Consider the following 16,698-nt stretch of genomic DNA (forward strand, 5'->3'; position numbering starts at 1 on the left):
ACTTTTCTCTATTTAATGAGTCACATGAAACACTGTTTACCTTGACATCTTTATTGTGTCGTCAATTTAAAAAAAGAAAAATCAATGTGAAAGTGTTCTCAGGTGTTTCAGGTTCGTGATCTTTTTGAGGGAGGATGCACTTCACAGTTCTCTTCTTCCTCAGCTTTCTCGTCCTCTTCACTGCTGTCTTCTTCGTCCTCATCTGTGACAGGTGAAACAGACAGGTGATGATTCTACATTGAACCTGGAGCATCAGACACCTGCAGTAACCAGCATCCTGCCAATTCACCAATCAAAGCGCTCAATCCACCAACAATAGGTCTTCAGTGACAATATCACAGTTAGTGATTCTGATTGTTTGATCAGGTGAGACAGGTGCTACAGGTGTTTAGCACTGACATTCATCAGTGCTCATATTTATTTATTTATTTTAAATGAAACCTTTATGAAGTGAAAACAAACATTGACAAAAGGACACAGGCAGAGGTCAGTGCTCAGGTGTGCACTGGTACGATTATGTTTTAAACATTGTTTTTTTGTATTTTTTTTTCTTCTGAGAATAAAACAAACCAGCTGTACGTAGAACCGTGTTTGTGTCATTAATCATCAGCACAAACTCCGGATCAGATTGTGGATGTTCAGGATGAGGTTGTTGTCTAAGCACCACTGTCTGAAGTGTTGGCTCTCCTTTGTAGTGCTAACCAAAATAAGCCAGTGTGAGCTCAGGTTCAATGTTTGTCTCTGAAAATGGCGAGATGCTTCAATTTTTGGAAGTGTCTCGCAGGGCAATTTTTTCCGTGTTAAGGTTGTGCAATTTGCAGTAAACAATGTGCTCAGAATTGTGTGACTTGTTTAAATACTCTTCTGTTGAAAGTGAAAGGCTTACAAATACATATGCACAAGTCCAAAGATCCTACTGTTCACAACTTTCAATCACAATCTGACTATGAGCATCTTTAATACATACAGCAGATTTTTAACAGAAAGAAGACTTTGCGCTCCGCAGACATCAGTAAATCTGACCCTAAATGTTCCTCCTCCTTTAAAACTCCAGCCTCTGTAATGAAGGATATTTTAACAGTCTGTTCAACAACAGGGTTAGAACACGTTATGAACTAAGATGTGTTTTGTAGTCCTTCTCCAGCACATTGTAGTTTCAACATGGCAAACATCTTACGTCATATCGTTAATGAGAGATGAGTGTAAAGCCATTCCAATTGTATGAAGTTACCAATTCTCAGGGGTCTCTCTTCTCTTTTCTTATCTTAAGTCCTTAGCAATTCTCCTATTTAACCTTCCCTTTATATTGGTAGGCAAAGAGATTTGGAATAGGAGGTATGAGGTACTCAAAATCTCTTGAAGTTCTCCAGAGGGCTGGTAATGAAATAATCATGTGATTCAGGTGTGTTAACCCAGGGTGATGTCGAAAACCTGCAGGGAGTGTTAGGAAGGTTATTTTTAAAATGTATTCCACTACACATTACAGAATACATGGCCGAAAATTAGGGCTGGGTATCGTCACAGATTTCTAGAATTGATTCGATTCCGATTCACAAGGTCTTGAATTGAATCGATCCACGATTTGATTTGAATTGGGGAAATTTTGCATCAGACAATCAGAAATATTATAATTCTTATCACGTATCAGTACATTTCCATATTTTTATATCTATAAAAAGAAAGCTGACACTTGTGAGACTTTATCAAAGGTGTAAGCATCACAGCAGATGCCTTTGTGTCAAAGTAACTGAGGATAAAACACAGAAAAACATGAAGGTGATTTTCCTTGCCTGGGATTTTATAGCAGATGACCTTAACTATTCTGCAGTAGATCAAAAATGAAAGAATACCATTAATTAACCTATGAACATTACCTGATACTGCTGAAGTGAAGCAGAGCAAAGTTACAGAGGTTTTATTAGAGACACAGCTAAGCGTATTGCAATTTTGCATAATTTTTACAAAGTTCAGTAGCCTATTGAACACAGAAATTGGTATTTCTTGTCGGAAGTATGTAAAAGGAAAGAAAACAGCAGCCGACAGTGCATGTTTACATCTTTGTGCAGAATCTGTTTACCTGCCCTCATTTACTGTTTTAGCTGTTTGGTGGTTGTTGAAATTTTGTGAGGTTTAAACTGAGATTCTGGCGTTTCGGGCAAAATTAATGTATATTTAAAAATCGATTCAGGATTTTAATGAATCGATATCACGTTATCCAAGCTACAATCGATTTTAATCGAGAAAGCAATGATCAAAACCCACCCCTACCCAAAATGTATTTTGTAACATAATCTGTTAAATTACTCAATGACAGTAATGTATTCTGAATACTTTGGAATACTTAATATATTGTCATGGGTTTTACAGCTACATGAATGTAGTATTGCTGTGTTACATTACTATTACTGAAGGCTACTTGCTATAGCAATACCAACTAGATTTTTAAATCTTAATATAAAATGAGTAACAGTATGGTGGACATCAGGTAAGGCTGCACTTTTTTGCAGTGATCTTGTATAGAAAACTATTTCTGTATCATTAATATGTTTTCTTTTTGTCTGTTAATAATCATGTGGAATTGCAAATGAATATTTGTAGCTAGCAGGTTGTTAAAGCTATCCATCAAGTCTAAAAAAAGCATGTTAATATGTGGAGATCCTGAAGGCTGCTCCAAAAATGATCAGATTATATTTTAAATATTTATTCAAGTCTCTTCCAAACTCCAGCTGTTTATTTTAAGTTTGAATATTTACTAAAATAAAAATAAAAGCGTTCTAACATCTCACTTGTTTGTTTTTATTCAGGCATACATGTGTACTATGTTTGTTCAGGGAGATTAAGCTTGTGTTTTAGTCATGTAGTGTGGTTAACTGTATGAAGCTTATTAGACATTGTGAAACAGATGATATTTAAAAGCAAATTTTGCAAAGTGCTTAAGATAATTAAAAAAAAAAAAATTCTTAAAGAAATCTACTACATTGTGTGCAATTTTTTTTTATGTCATGTGTAATTTCCATTGCAAATATTACTCAAACTTAAATTAAGAGGGAATGGCAGTAAAAACTCCAGAGCAGTGATGCCATCATGTACATTGCCATACAATGCCATAGAACAATCACGCTGTGTTCTTGGGAAGTTTGGGCTTCCTTGTGAGTCCGGACTCGCGTACCTCAGTACAGTGGTCCCTTGCTATAACTCTGTTCACTTTTCGCGGCCTCGCTGTTTTGAGGCTTTTTTTTGTATGCAATTTTGCATGTTTTTTTTTTGGGGGGGGGGGTTAACAGCGCATTGTGTTTGTCGAGGAAACATTTTGCAAAGTCACCTGCGTAGCACCCAAAAGGCAGGGGAAGAAACCACTGCACAAAAAGTTGGACTTCTAAAGGAAGGTAGAAGTTGCCGTATTTTTTGGACCATGAGGCGCACCCTCTCCACTGAATTATAAGGCTTATTAAGCGAAACAAAACCGTCAGATAAGTATCTTGATGCATGCTCAATCATCCAGGTAGACGTCAGATAAGTACTTTACTCAACTCATTCTTCTTGCTTCCACTGCCTCCACTTCCATACATTGATTCATTAATGGTGAATTCTCTCGCAGGTGCTCTATTCCCATGTTCTGGACCTGAAAACAGGGCTTGGTCTTTGGTTTCATTCTGTAATACTGGACTTATTTTTCTACGAAGCTTTGAACTTTGAGAGTGTTTAAACAAGAGAGAAAAGTGTGAAAATGTTCACAAAGTGTGAAAATGTTCACAAAGTGTGTAGTGAGGGGTTTAAAAGCCTTGAGACATGTTGACTGTAGCCATAGCAACTGTGCAAATACTTCCGTGCTACCTCTCCCAAAATGGCAAAAAGAAAGGCAGAAAACAGGAGCTTTCTGAACAGGTGGGAGACAGAATATCTGTTTACTAGGATAAAATAAATGGTAAATGGCCTGTATTTATATAGCGCTTTACTAGTCCCTAAGGACCCCAAAGCGCTTTACATATCCAGTCATCCACCCATTCACACACACATTCACACACTGGTGATGGCAAGCTACATTGTAGCCACAGCCACCCTGGGGCGCACTGACAGAGGCGAGGCTGCCTGACACTGGCGCCACCGGGCCCTCTGACCACCACCAGTAGGCAACGGGTGAAGTGTCTTGCCCAAGGACACAACGACCGAGACTGTCCAAGCCGGGGCTCGAACCGGCAACCTTCCGATTACAAGGCGACCTCCCAACTCTTGAGCCACGATCAATATTCGTATCGATATTGAACCGTTCGATACAGTGCTTTCGGTTCGGTACGCATATGTATCGAACAATACAACATTTGTAATTTATTTTATCAACTTTCCTTCTGACAATGCTGTCTGTGTTGAGCGCTCAGTGAATCTGCGTTCGACTACTCCGCCTAGGCTGCACTGTCGAGCGCAGATCCACTGAGCGCTCAACACAGACAGCATAGTCAGAAGGAAGAGCGCAGGGCAAGCTAGCGAGACAGAAGTTAAGCTCTCCTTGCAACATGGACCTCCCCCACCCTCATTCAGATCTGGCGTTTGGAATTATTTTGGTTTTCATGTGACGTATGACCCTGAAGGTAAGCGAGTCATGGACTAAAGTAAAACAGTATGTTGGATGTGCCATGCAATGCTCAATTACATGGGTAGGAACTAGTGTGTTAGCGCAGTTAGCTCGTTAATGTGTTGGCTGTCTAGCCCCATGCACGGGGCGATCGGCGGTAGCTCGTTAACGGAGATTTGCCGTGTTGTGGCGTTAAGGTCATTTCAACGAGATTAACCTGAAAGCACTAGTGGGAACACAACGAATATGACTGCACATTTACATCCTAGTGCAAAGACAAAAACAGCAAGCATGCTACTAACTTTAGCCGAGTCATTTAGACAGCTGTTAGCACATGATTCTCCTTATGCTGCTGAGAATATAGCCCAGAAGAAGCGGATAGTATAGCTTTTATTTTGGAAAGAGACATTTCTCTGTAATAAACTCTCTTTTCCAAAGATGAGTGATTCCTCAATCAGATACAGGGCTCGCAATATCTCTAGCCCGACGTCCCGGTGCTAGAGATTTTTTTCAGTCGGGCTACCAAAATCTATCTCTGCCCTGCCCGTCGGCCTATTGTAGGAAGGAAAAATATATGTCAATGCTTTTGCATTCTTTCAGAAATGTAGCTTGGTAATTATGTCATTTGCATCGGTGAGCCACTGTCAATATGTGACATTGAAATCGCGTTTGAATTTGCGCTTGTTTTTTTGCTTTCACTTTGCAATCGTGCGAACTGTGTATAGAGAGCGACAGCACTGATCTGTGAGTGATGATCATTTGTGCACCAATTCCTCTGACATCGTCTTATTAATCGTTAGCTTACTATGCAAACATGACAAGTGAAATCTCCCGCAGCAAGCTTAAACATGTGAGAGGTTGATCGCGCAGAGAATCTCTGAGCTTATGTGAGTGCGTGTGTAAAAGCAGCAGGATATATATTTTAGTTCTGCTGAGCCAAATAAGACAGGTCAGAAAAGCTTACCACAAAACGGAGAAGTTATGACAAATCAGACTATAAGGCAAAAAGAAAGTGCAGCTTTATGGTTTCATGGACAAAAGAATTTCTGTGGCTGCAATATGACGAGCTAAATAACCAGGGCTGCACATAAGTGGTCTGCAGGTGCGCATTCGCTGTCAAAATAAAAAACACGCAAAAAGGGTTAGGGTTAAATTTAAAAACTGTACTTTTGAGTTAAAATATATATTTATAATTTTAATAAATGACAAATTAAAAAGGCATGAAAAAAATTTTTGTATCGAAAAATATCGAACCGTGACACCAAAGTATCGAACCGAACCGTGAATTTTGTGTATCGTTGCACCCCTACTGTTTACCTATGTGAAAGACTGACCTATTTGTCTTGTATGTGGAGCTAATGTGGCTATAACCAAGGAGTACATTAGACGACACTATGAAACGACACACCAAGACAAGAACCTGGACAATGTCCAGGTTCTTGAACCTGGACATGATTCAAAGGCGTCGGAAAACAGAAGAGATGAAAAGAAGTTTTGTTTGAAAACAGACTATGTTCAAAAAAGCCATATCACAAAGTGAGGCTGCTGTAAAGGCTAGTTTTATTGTGGTAGCAGAGATCGCAAAATCAGCCCGGCCCTTCAATGAGGGAGAGTTTGTGAAAAGGCGAATGATCAAAGTTTGTGACCTTGTGTGCCCAGAGAAAAAAGCAAACATTTTCAAATGTGAGCCTGAGCAAAAACACAGTAGCTGATTGCACACGTGAACTTGCCACCAATCTATATAACCAGCTGATGGAGAAGGGAAACCATTTCGTTGCATTCTCTCTCGCTGTGGATGAGAGCAGTGACGCCTCTGATACTGCCCAGCTTTCAGTCTTCATCCGTGGGGTGGACTCAAATCTCTGTGTTATGGAGGAACTTCTAGGATTAAAATCAATGCATTGCACAACCACAGGGAAGGAAATATTTGAAGAGGTTTCCAAATGTGTAACTGAAATTAAGTTGCCATGGGAAAACCTTGTGGGGCTAATGACAGATGGTGCACCAGCGATGTGGAGTCAACGGAGTGGACTGGTGGGCAGGGTACGGGAGAAGATGCGAGCGGAGAACTGTGCAGGTGAGCTAAATGTTTATCACTGCATCTAGTGCTGGGCGATATGACGATATATATCGTTTGGACGATAGAAAAGTGTCTATCGTGCCATTTGTCTTCTATCGTTTCTAACCTAATTTTATAAATTATGACATAAAATATATCATTAACCCTTTAAAACCGGTCGGAGCGGGCATGCTCCGTTTTGCCTAATTATTTTTAAATCCCTGTAGAACTGGAACCATGTAAGCTAGCGCAATAATTATTTTTTTTGCATAGGAAACTGGAGGAGTTGTACTTACATCTCATGCCATCAGCTTGTCCTAGGTCACGGTTTCTTTCCACATATAGCTTTGCAAAAATTGCATAAAAAGCACTTGCAGCAACAAAAACATAATATTCCAGAATCACGCTTTGCCGATCCGATCAGCTATTCATAACACTTCCTATGTTGGAAGTGTTGTTGTTGGTCAGCGTGAACTATTCCTTGTCCGCCATTACCTGCCCGAAACCAGAAGTGACGTCATTTTTGCAGAAAATTTCGTTTTTTACCTTCAGGGCCTTATAAGCCTATGCTGGTGTTTTTAAAAGTTATGTTTGACTTTATGCTTTTCTGTATCATTTCTGGGATGCTTAGAACTCAAATTACACTGTTGGAAATAGTTTATTTTGATGCACATGCTGTTTCTTTGCAGCAAGTTGGGAAAAGAAAAACTATAGCCAGCCGAAGATACAGCAGTCTTTCATACAAGGCTCTTATGAGAAAACGTCCCAGCGCCATAAACAAACCACAGCGAGCCATCTCGCGTTACATTTGTAAAGGCATGGCCCCTGTTTATGTAGTTGAGAAGGACAGCTTTCGTGACCTCGTCAAAGTCCTTGATCCGAGGTACGTTATGCCCAGCCGTAAGCACTTCAGGAAAGTTGAGTTGCCTCGCTTATATGACGCATGCCAGACCAAAGTAGAGAAGGATGTTTGCAGTGTTGTGCACTATGCCTTGACGACTGACCTATGGACGAGCGGAGATACGCAGCCCTACATGAGTGTAACCATCCATTTCATTAACAAAGACTCCACCCGCTGCGCTTGCTGTTCACAGACAGCGTACTTTCCAGATGACCACAGGTCAGGTGGTATATCGTTATATATATCGTTATCGTGATATAAAATAATTCATATCGTGATAAATATTTTTTCCATATCACCCAGCACTAACTGCATCAAACATCAAGAATCGCATTGTGGCACAGCCCTAAAGATGGATTATGTTATGACCCCAGTAACACGAGTAGTTAACTTTATGAGAGCCAAAGGTCTGAATCAGCACCAGTTCAAATCTTTTTTTGAGGAGTGTGGTTTGGAATACGCAGATGTGCCGTATCACACAGAGGTGAGATGGTTAAGTACTGAACAGGTATTTCGAGCTATGTGAGGAAATATTTCAGTTTCTGGAAAGCAAAGGGCAAGACACCGCTGAGCTCAGGAAGCAAGAGTTTCTGTGTGAGCTGGCCTTTATGTGTGACATCACAAACCATCTCGATGCGCTGAACCTACAGCTTCAGGGACGGGGGCGTATCATCACGTGTACACTGCAGTGAGGGCTTTTAAAACTAAATTGTGCCTGTGGCAGAATCCGATGCTACAAGGAAACCTGGACCATTTTCCCTGCTGCCACACGATGAACATGCAGATCTGCTGTGCTCCCATGTGCACAGTTTGCTGAAAAACTCTGTGTACTCAGTGCTGAGTTTACCCAGCGATTTGCCGACTCTGATGCCCAGAAATGTCAATTTGAACTGCTCAGTAATCCTTTTGCATGCATCAAGATGGTTGCAAACGCACCAACAAACTTCCAAATGGAGCTGATTGAACTTCACACGCTGAAGTCAAAGTATGATCCCTGACACAGTGTCTGACCGATGAACACCTTCACTCGATCCTGAGGATTTCCTCAGCTCAGAGCCTGAGCCCAGAAATTGAGGATGTGTCTAAGCCAGATACCTGGCTTAGACACATCAGAGTAGATCAGTGTGCAGCAAACCCAGCTATAATTAACATGTTTTGTGCACATTTTCTTACTACTCCCAGACATGGGCTTGAATGGTTTCACGTTCAATGATACTTTTATTATTTAATTGCTTTTTAAAAATTTTTTTTTTATATTTACTATTAGCCTGTGGAAAAAGTTTACTGTTAAAATTTAATTCAGAAGGCTGCAAATACAATTTTTATTTAAGAAATGAATTCCACTGATGTGGAGTCAAAGGAGTGGACTGGTGGGCAGGGTACGGGAGAAATTTAAGTGGAATTTCGGTTTTACATGTGTGCAATATTAAGTTATATATATGTTTATATAAGTTATATATAGTTTAGTATTAAGCTTTACTTGTTCTACATTGAGTTTTCAGCAAAACTTGTTTGAGTCCATAAGAAAAGATTCATTCTTATATCTGGAGGAAGATTTTTTTTCAATAAATATTAATGTTAGCCCACGACTTTGTTCCAGTTTTGAATTTTGGCCCACTGTGTATTTGAGTTTGACACCCCTGCCTTAAGACATCTATAATAATTGTAAAAAATGAAGTTGGCTACTTCACGGATTTCACCTGTCTCAGGTTATTTTTAGAATGTAACTTTCGCGAAATACGAGGGACCACTGTATCGAGAAACGGCCTAACAGTCTGCAGTGAACTAACCACACCTAACACCAGCTAACAATGTTAGCTCGGTGGAGAGTATCCTTCATTAATAGTAATAAAAATCACACAGCAATAGTACATACTGAAGTTTCGCACATTACATTCTTCTTATGAAGTGGTGTCGGAAATGCATTCCTGCCTGTGGACTGCTGGCTCTGGGTCCATTATGTAAATGACGCCACCAGCATTAACAGGACCCTTACATTACAGCCTCTAATTACGTGTTTTGTTTGGGTTTCCAGCAATTAGAATCAGAGAAACTGCATTAATCCCAGATAGAAATTGAGTAAAAAAAAATTTAAAAAAAACAAAAACACTACTCGAACGTGGCCCGCTCTCAGCCAAGCAATATATGACTACATTATGGGTAGAACTTTGTGCATATTGAAAGAATGTCTCATCCTAGGAGGTCTGTAACATTCTAGGGTGTTCACCCCCACATATAGGAGCATGAGAGAGGTCGTAGCTTGTCTTATTGTTTTACGGTAGGATTAACGTAGCTATGTCAGTTTTAGTTTAAGTGCCTTCTTTACATATGGATGAACTGTTGGATTTTCCAGACCAGCAGGTTAAGGGAAGTCGTTTATGGGGCCACACTCTGACCCCCCCCCCCCCCACACACACACACGTACACCTCCACATTCCAATGTAAGGAACAAATGCTTACTGAAGTATAAATAAAGACCGGGGCAGTTTCTCAGCGCGAGTCTCAGTTCTGGAGGCTGCCCTTGCTAGCAAGAAGTTCTGTGTGTTTCTCTTCTCTGAGTCTTTACTGAAGAAGTGTTTTAGAGTATATTTCTTGACAATGTGTAAAAACAAATGGATTTACGCAGGTATTTTAGTTCTGCTGAGCCAAAAAAGACAGGTCAGGATGAAGAAGGGACAGGCAAAGAAAGGCCTACCACAAAGCGGAAAAGTTACGACAAATCAGACTACGAGGCAAAAAGAAAGCGCAGTTTTTTGGTTTCATGGACAAAAGAATTTCTGTGGCTGGAATATGACAAGGTGAATAACATGATGTTCTGCCGGGTGTGTTGGGACCAGTAATTTTAGGAAAGACCCCCATCAGAACCCATGAGAAATTTCTGCATCACAAGAAATGCATTGGTGCTCAGTCTGCAGCATCTTTCCCAGAACAAACACCCATTGCAAAAAACATGCTAAAAATAAACCAAGCACAACAAGAAGTCCTGAAAAAGCTGTTTAGAACTGCGTACTATGTGGTAAAGAGTGAACTACCATTGGCAAAATTTAGCAGTCTTTGCAAACTTCAAATAGCAAATGGCCTAGATCTTGGTTCCACAATGACCATGCTTGCAGAGAGTTTATTGGAGCAGTAGCACAAACTTCAAGAGACTAGAATAAAAAGGAAATTCAAGAAAGCAGGTTCTTATCCATTCTTGCAGATGGCAGTACAGACACTGGTATAATAGAACAGGAGTTGGTTCATGTCAGGTATGTGAGAGATAATAGTGACATAGCTACATACATGATCAAATTTCAGCCAGTCAAGAGTACAAATGCTGCAGGTATTTTAGAGGCTATTGAGAAGCAGTGAACACCATGGGTATCACAGAAGACACGTGGAAAAAGAAAGTAGTGTGTGCAAATGTTGATGGTGCTGCAGTGATGATGGGTGAGAAAACAGGAGTAGCTGGGAGACTGAAACAGAGGATACCCCACATCATAACAATCCACTGTGTGGCACACAAACTAGAGCTAGCTGTGCTGGGTAGCGTGAAAAGCTGTGACTGTCTGGTAAAATTTGAAGTTACACTGAAAACCATCTTAAAGGTGTACTACTATTCCCCAAAGAAGCGAAGAGAGCTGACAGAAATAAGTGAACTGCTAAATGAGAAGCTGCCACATTTCAATGGCCTGAAGAGCACACAGTGGGTTCCAAGCTGGCTGAGATGCCTGAAGGCTGTGGAAAAAAAATTACACTCCCACTGTTGTTCATATGGAGAACATGGCAGAAGGAAGTGATGTCAAAGCCGAGGATGCAGCCAAGGCTAAGGGGGTGGTGCAGAAAATGAAGACTGAGAAATTTGTTTCTGCATTCTGCATTCCTGCATTTCATGTTGGACTACAGTACCATCTTATCCAAGTGCTGTACTGATTTTCAGCATGAAAACCTAACACACCCCCCCCCCCCCCAAAAACAAAAAAAACAAAAACCTAAACATTACACCTAAACAAATCAGTTAGTTGAGAGCACCACATCACGCTTACTCAGCCTGAAAACAAAACCAGGAGAATATCAGAAACCCTTGGACACAAAGTTCACAGCGAACCAGGATGGTAGCATTTGCTACTGTGGAACTCAGCTAACAAAAAGTCAGCGACCTACTAGAAGAGGTGAGGGCACAGACAGAGACACCTTTGGTGCAGAGATTCAGAAGATTATTGACAACACAGTCAAGTACATGGACAACAGATTTAAAAATCTGCGTGGAAAAACCTCTCTCTAGTTTCAAGGTTTTTGACCCTCCCACTCTTCCCTACCCTAGAAAAGAGTTGGCGAATTATGGGGATGAAGAGGTGGATTATCTTGTCACACATTTTGCCTGTTTGCTAGATGCAGAATAGAAAGAGAAAATTCCACAAGAGCAGATGGATCTAAAAATGTGGCTTGCAGAACACCGGGGTAGCAAAGTATATTGCTTGTACAGAGATCTCCTCTCTGAGAATCCAGAACACCTCTCTCATATCTTGTTGCTGTTGAAATTAATGCTGACACTTAGTCCATCAACAGCCATCTGTGAGAGAGGACTTTCTTGCATGAACCGAGTGAAGAAAACACATCTCTACACCCTGAAACACTGAATGACTGCATGCAAGTCTCCATTAATGGGGAAACAGTTGAATCTTTTTGCCCTGACAAGTCGATTCATGTCTGGATGCTTTCTGGAAAAGGTTCAAGACACCTGGATCATCAAGGAAAGGAAAAAAGAAGAAAAAAAAGACAAATGAATTCTGAAGTCTTAATCCAGCTCCAGCTCAAGATGCTATAGATTCCTGACAGTAACACGTTCGGTCCACTGGTAAAACGTAGTTCTATTAACCTGTGCTCGATTGCTCTGGAACAGGTGTTGTGTCAAAAAGTGATCGCCTGCCAAAAACTGATTTCTAATGTTTCCATGTGTTTTTATGTCTTTTTAATTATTTACCAACATACGTAAAGATGACTTCGGTGAACATGGTTTACAAAGGGGTTATATATAAAATTTAAAAATGACCTGTTTTTCAACTATCTTTATAACTCTGTTATTGTACTTACATTATAACCAATCCGGTCCTTTTTGTCCACTTAAAATATATTTACAGAATGATTGTAATATTTGTTGCAATTTCTGCTTTCTTCTTGGCCAGTTTACTCTCACAAAAGACATTTTTAATGTCAACGAGACATTCTTTTAACTGCATAAATAAAATATATACAAAAGTCACTGCCAAAAACTGATTGCAGCTTTAGCAGTTTAAATACGAGCAATCAGTTTTTGGCACAACACCGGAACCAGATGTAAGTCCCAAAAAAACTGAATTTTGGAACTGAAATTGAATTTTAGAAATGAAACTGAATGGTGAGAAGTGAAACTGAAATTATTTGAAAGCTACATTTTTAAAGGATAAAATACAGTTTCAAAGCAAATGAATTCATTTTCTAAATATAAAATTCAATTTCAATTTAGTGACAATCATTTTCAAACCAATATATTAAATTTCAAATTAGGCTAATTCAAATTTAGTTTTAAAAAGCATTTATTCAAGTTACAATTCAGATTCAATCTGAGCAATTCAAATTCGAATTTAACTTATTCAAATTCAGTTTCTGGTGGCACAAAGTTCTACCCACCACTACTACATGCTCACCCAACTAAGCTAAACTTACGCCCGACCACATTAATCACCAAAATTGGGGAAGGAGAGGGGATAGCCTAACATATGAAACAGGAAATGACCGCCGTGTATTCCATTTATTCCAACAAAGCAACTGTATTCTGATTACCACCTATTTAAACTGCAACGGAATACAGTTACTCATATTTTGTATGTTAAATATGTAACCCCGGTACATGTATTTCATTACTCCCGCTTCACGGGGAATTGAAGCCTGGAGTTCCCCACCCCTGCTCTAAGTACTCACGGCATCACTCCGAGTCAGGCTCAGTGCCTTTGATACCCTCTGCTAGATTTGTTTAGCAGGTAATAAAACAGAGGCCTAGAAGCTCGTTCAGCACATCTAGCTATCTTTCTGTTACGCCTGTTCACAGGTAGTTTTTTGTAGCTCACCTTGTGCGCATACTTTTTCACGCTCAACAAGCTCGCTGAGCAGCTGCGACACGTTCTGGTTCAGCTCGGAGATTCCGCGTATCAAAGAGCTAAGGTCTGTTTCTACCTGCACGCTGACCGTCTGCCTCTGCCCATCTCTGAGTCTCAGCTCTGTCCGCAGCGACGCCATCTTCCTCGATGACGTCATCGCGGACATCTACTACTTTCAGGTTCGCTTTATGATTTATTTATCAAAAAATCCTCGTCATGTGGAACTCTGATCTACACACCGGAACTGAGTAATAGTTTACAATAACGGGCTTTAAAGTTTCAGGGGTCAAACTTTGCTGATGAGTCATGTTTGGAATGAAAGCTGCGCTTTAATCAGTTGTAGGAGGACATTCGTTAAACACGTGAACGCGACACAGCGCTTAGCTTATTTTTTATTTTATTTATCAGGTAATTATTATAAACTTTATTAATATTCAGACTCAGTATATAATATTTATATTGTACGAACGTGATCCTATATTTTACGAACGTGATAATTATGTATATTGTAATAACGTGATATTATGTTGTTCAAACGTGAAAAGTATATTGTACAAACATGATAGTATATTGTACAAACAGGAAAAGTATCTTGTTAGAACAATAAACCTTTCACGTTATAACGTGATACACTTGTATTTTTCTTTTGCCTGGGTGGCAGCATACGCTTCCGTACAGTGGAGCTTGACCTGTTTACTAATTTTATTTGTGTTTTTGTTCCGGTGACGTCTCGCCTCACCGTCCCGCCAAATACGATCTGAAGAAGTGAACCGGAAGTTGTCATTGGTTAATGGTAGCTAGCAGCTCGATGACACACATCAGAACATCGGACTTGATTATTTATTCTTGGTGCTTCATCGACTAGTTCACAGTCAAGCGGAGCAATCTGACCCTAGATCGGTGAGTGTTTTTGTTCTCAGAGCGAGCAGCCTTAGCATTAAGCACGCTGCCCGTTCGTATTTACCGAGGATGCGGGCTGGTGCTAACTGGCGCTAACCGTTAACATGCTTATTGATTGTCGCCGGTGTTCCAGATCTACTGGCGTTTAGATCAACTGGCGTTGGTCGAACAGATGTGTGGCAGTCTTGCGTTTCAGGAGCTGCTACCGACAAACCAGCAAAAAAACGCCAAATGTGTCACCTGTGACACTTGTGAGGTTATCTCAAACACACTCCGTCAGTCTTGATGCTGTTGAACAACAAAATGTTTAAAAATGTGGCGAGTTTATCTGGTGATATCCTCATTCGCGACACGATCGCGAAAACAGCAAACAATTAATACCACGCCGATGTTGTTCACAGGACAGCAAGAGTAAACGATCGGGAGACTCTTGTCGTCGTTATCGTTCCCCTCGCACGTTTTATTTCTCCGGTTTCAGCGTTTTTGCTTCACAACTAAAGCGAGCAGTTTACTTTGTGCACTAACATGGAGTCGAGTCAACCAGCGCCACCTCTGGCCAAGTGCCACAGCCTACAGCCAGATCAACCTGTGACACACATCTGCACCACGTTTGATTTCGTTTCTTGCACAACACATTTGTACCTTTCAATTGTGTCTGTTTGTGCGTCATGCAAATAAACCTTTGAAATGAATGAAATGATATCATATATTCCTTATTGGCCTACATTTGTACAAAATTCCAAATTATATACACAAAGTCATAGAAATCACCACTCCAATTGGTCATCATGATTTTGATATTCTCTTTTCCCATAACAATGAAATACACCTTGGACAAATATGACACATCAATATTTCATTAGTGTTGTCACATCACATCATGTAAGCATCGTCTGCCTGTGTCCTTTCCCTGGAAATTAATATTTCCAGCCAATATACGCAATTCATCAACATGGCTGGAGAGTTGGTAGTTATATATAAAGTCAGTGACTCAGGTGTGTCGCTTGGTTTGTCATCTGTTTGTGAGACTGGAGGAGACGTAGAAATCTTTTGTTTTAAATCTTAGTTGGGAAGATTCCTGTTTTAAAACAAGCACTTTTTGTGAGAAATGCAAGAAGTACATCTGCAGAAAGCACACAGTTACATTCTGTCCATCATGTGGACAAAATCGAAAATGTTGAGCATTGAAAAACTGAGAACGTTGGGCAAGTTCAAAATACGTGTTTGTAAGAACGAAAAACCAAATTGTTCCTAAAATAGTTATGTTGTATGTCTGTGTTCTACATGTTTATCTGATGGGAAATAAAGTTGCTATTGTTTTATTGCAGTTTTTGGATAATTCTGAGTGGATTTACACAGTACGGATCTAAATGACCCGCAATAAAATCAATGTCAATTGTTTGTTCTTCAACATAATACAAGGGTTAATTTCCAAAACTTGCTTATGATCTTCAATTTGTAGCAGATCCACTATCACGCAGCAGCTGGAGCAGTTTCAAATGGAGCTCAGTCCACTACTGCCATAGCCTACTACTAGATTAACTTGTGACACATCTGCACCTGCTGCTATGATCACATTGAGTAGAGGCTGAGTGGCTGCACTAACCCCTGGTACATCCAAATCTACCAACAAACATGTTGAAAGATGCAATGCCAGCAATGTGGATTGTCAACACTGAAAACAATCAGTAAGCAAAGACAACAGGGATCATTTTTTTCTGTTTATTTAGCACCCACAACATTTGTAGTCGCCTTCTGCACAGGGGAAGTCCACACACACTGTGTGGTACCACTTTCCACAGAAGGTGCATTCATTCTGCAAGACTGAATGAGATTGTCAGAGTCATTGTCTGACTGTTTATTACTAATCACCTGCTGTACATTCACAGTAACTGCCATCTCCTTACAAATGTTTATTAGATTGACCACACTTATGCAGACTGTATATCACAACCAACTCTTACATGTTCGTTTGCAGAGGGAAGACACAGGCAGACTATGCTAACGACATGTGATGTTACAACACTGGTGAAATGTTAGTGTGTCATATATTTGTTCACCACATTTTTCTTATGGGCCAAAGTATTGATATCAGGATGGTGATTCTTATGACTATGTGTATGTCATTTGGCATTTTGTACAAATGTAGGCT

General features: G+C 40.1%; 2 protein-coding genes across 4 annotated transcripts in view; one reads left to right on the forward strand and one right to left on the reverse strand.

Annotated features, from left to right (window-relative positions):
• Window positions 1-45: 45 nt before the first annotated feature.
• LOC146617725 (uncharacterized) lies at window positions 46-13,799 on the reverse strand. The gene is made up of 2 exons (XM_085373400.1): window positions 13,617-13,799; window positions 46-202 (listed from the first exon to the last, which is right to left on the reverse strand). The coding sequence occupies exons 1-2, from the start codon at window positions 13,783-13,785 to the stop codon at window positions 108-110; spliced, it is 264 nt and encodes an 87-aa protein (XP_085229526.1). The 5' UTR covers window positions 13,786-13,799; the 3' UTR covers window positions 46-107.
• Window positions 13,800-14,401: 602 nt separating this feature from the next.
• Window positions 14,402-16,698, forward strand: part of ubr7 (ubiquitin protein ligase E3 component n-recognin 7) — a 30,541-nt gene continuing 28,244 nt past the window's right edge. For all 3 annotated transcript variants that reach the window (XM_085372316.1, XM_085372317.1, XM_085372315.1), the window contains exon 1: window positions 14,402-14,546. The gene's annotated coding sequence lies outside the window, so the exon portion shown is untranslated. The remainder of the gene's footprint in view (window positions 14,547-16,698) is intronic.

This window comes from Diplotaxodon limnothrissa, linkage group LG15 (genome assembly GCF_057381915.1).
Source record: "Diplotaxodon limnothrissa isolate DT_005_m linkage group LG15, D_limnothrissa_male_GT1.1, whole genome shotgun sequence".
Lineage (NCBI taxonomy): Eukaryota > Metazoa > Chordata > Actinopteri > Cichliformes > Cichlidae > Diplotaxodon > Diplotaxodon limnothrissa.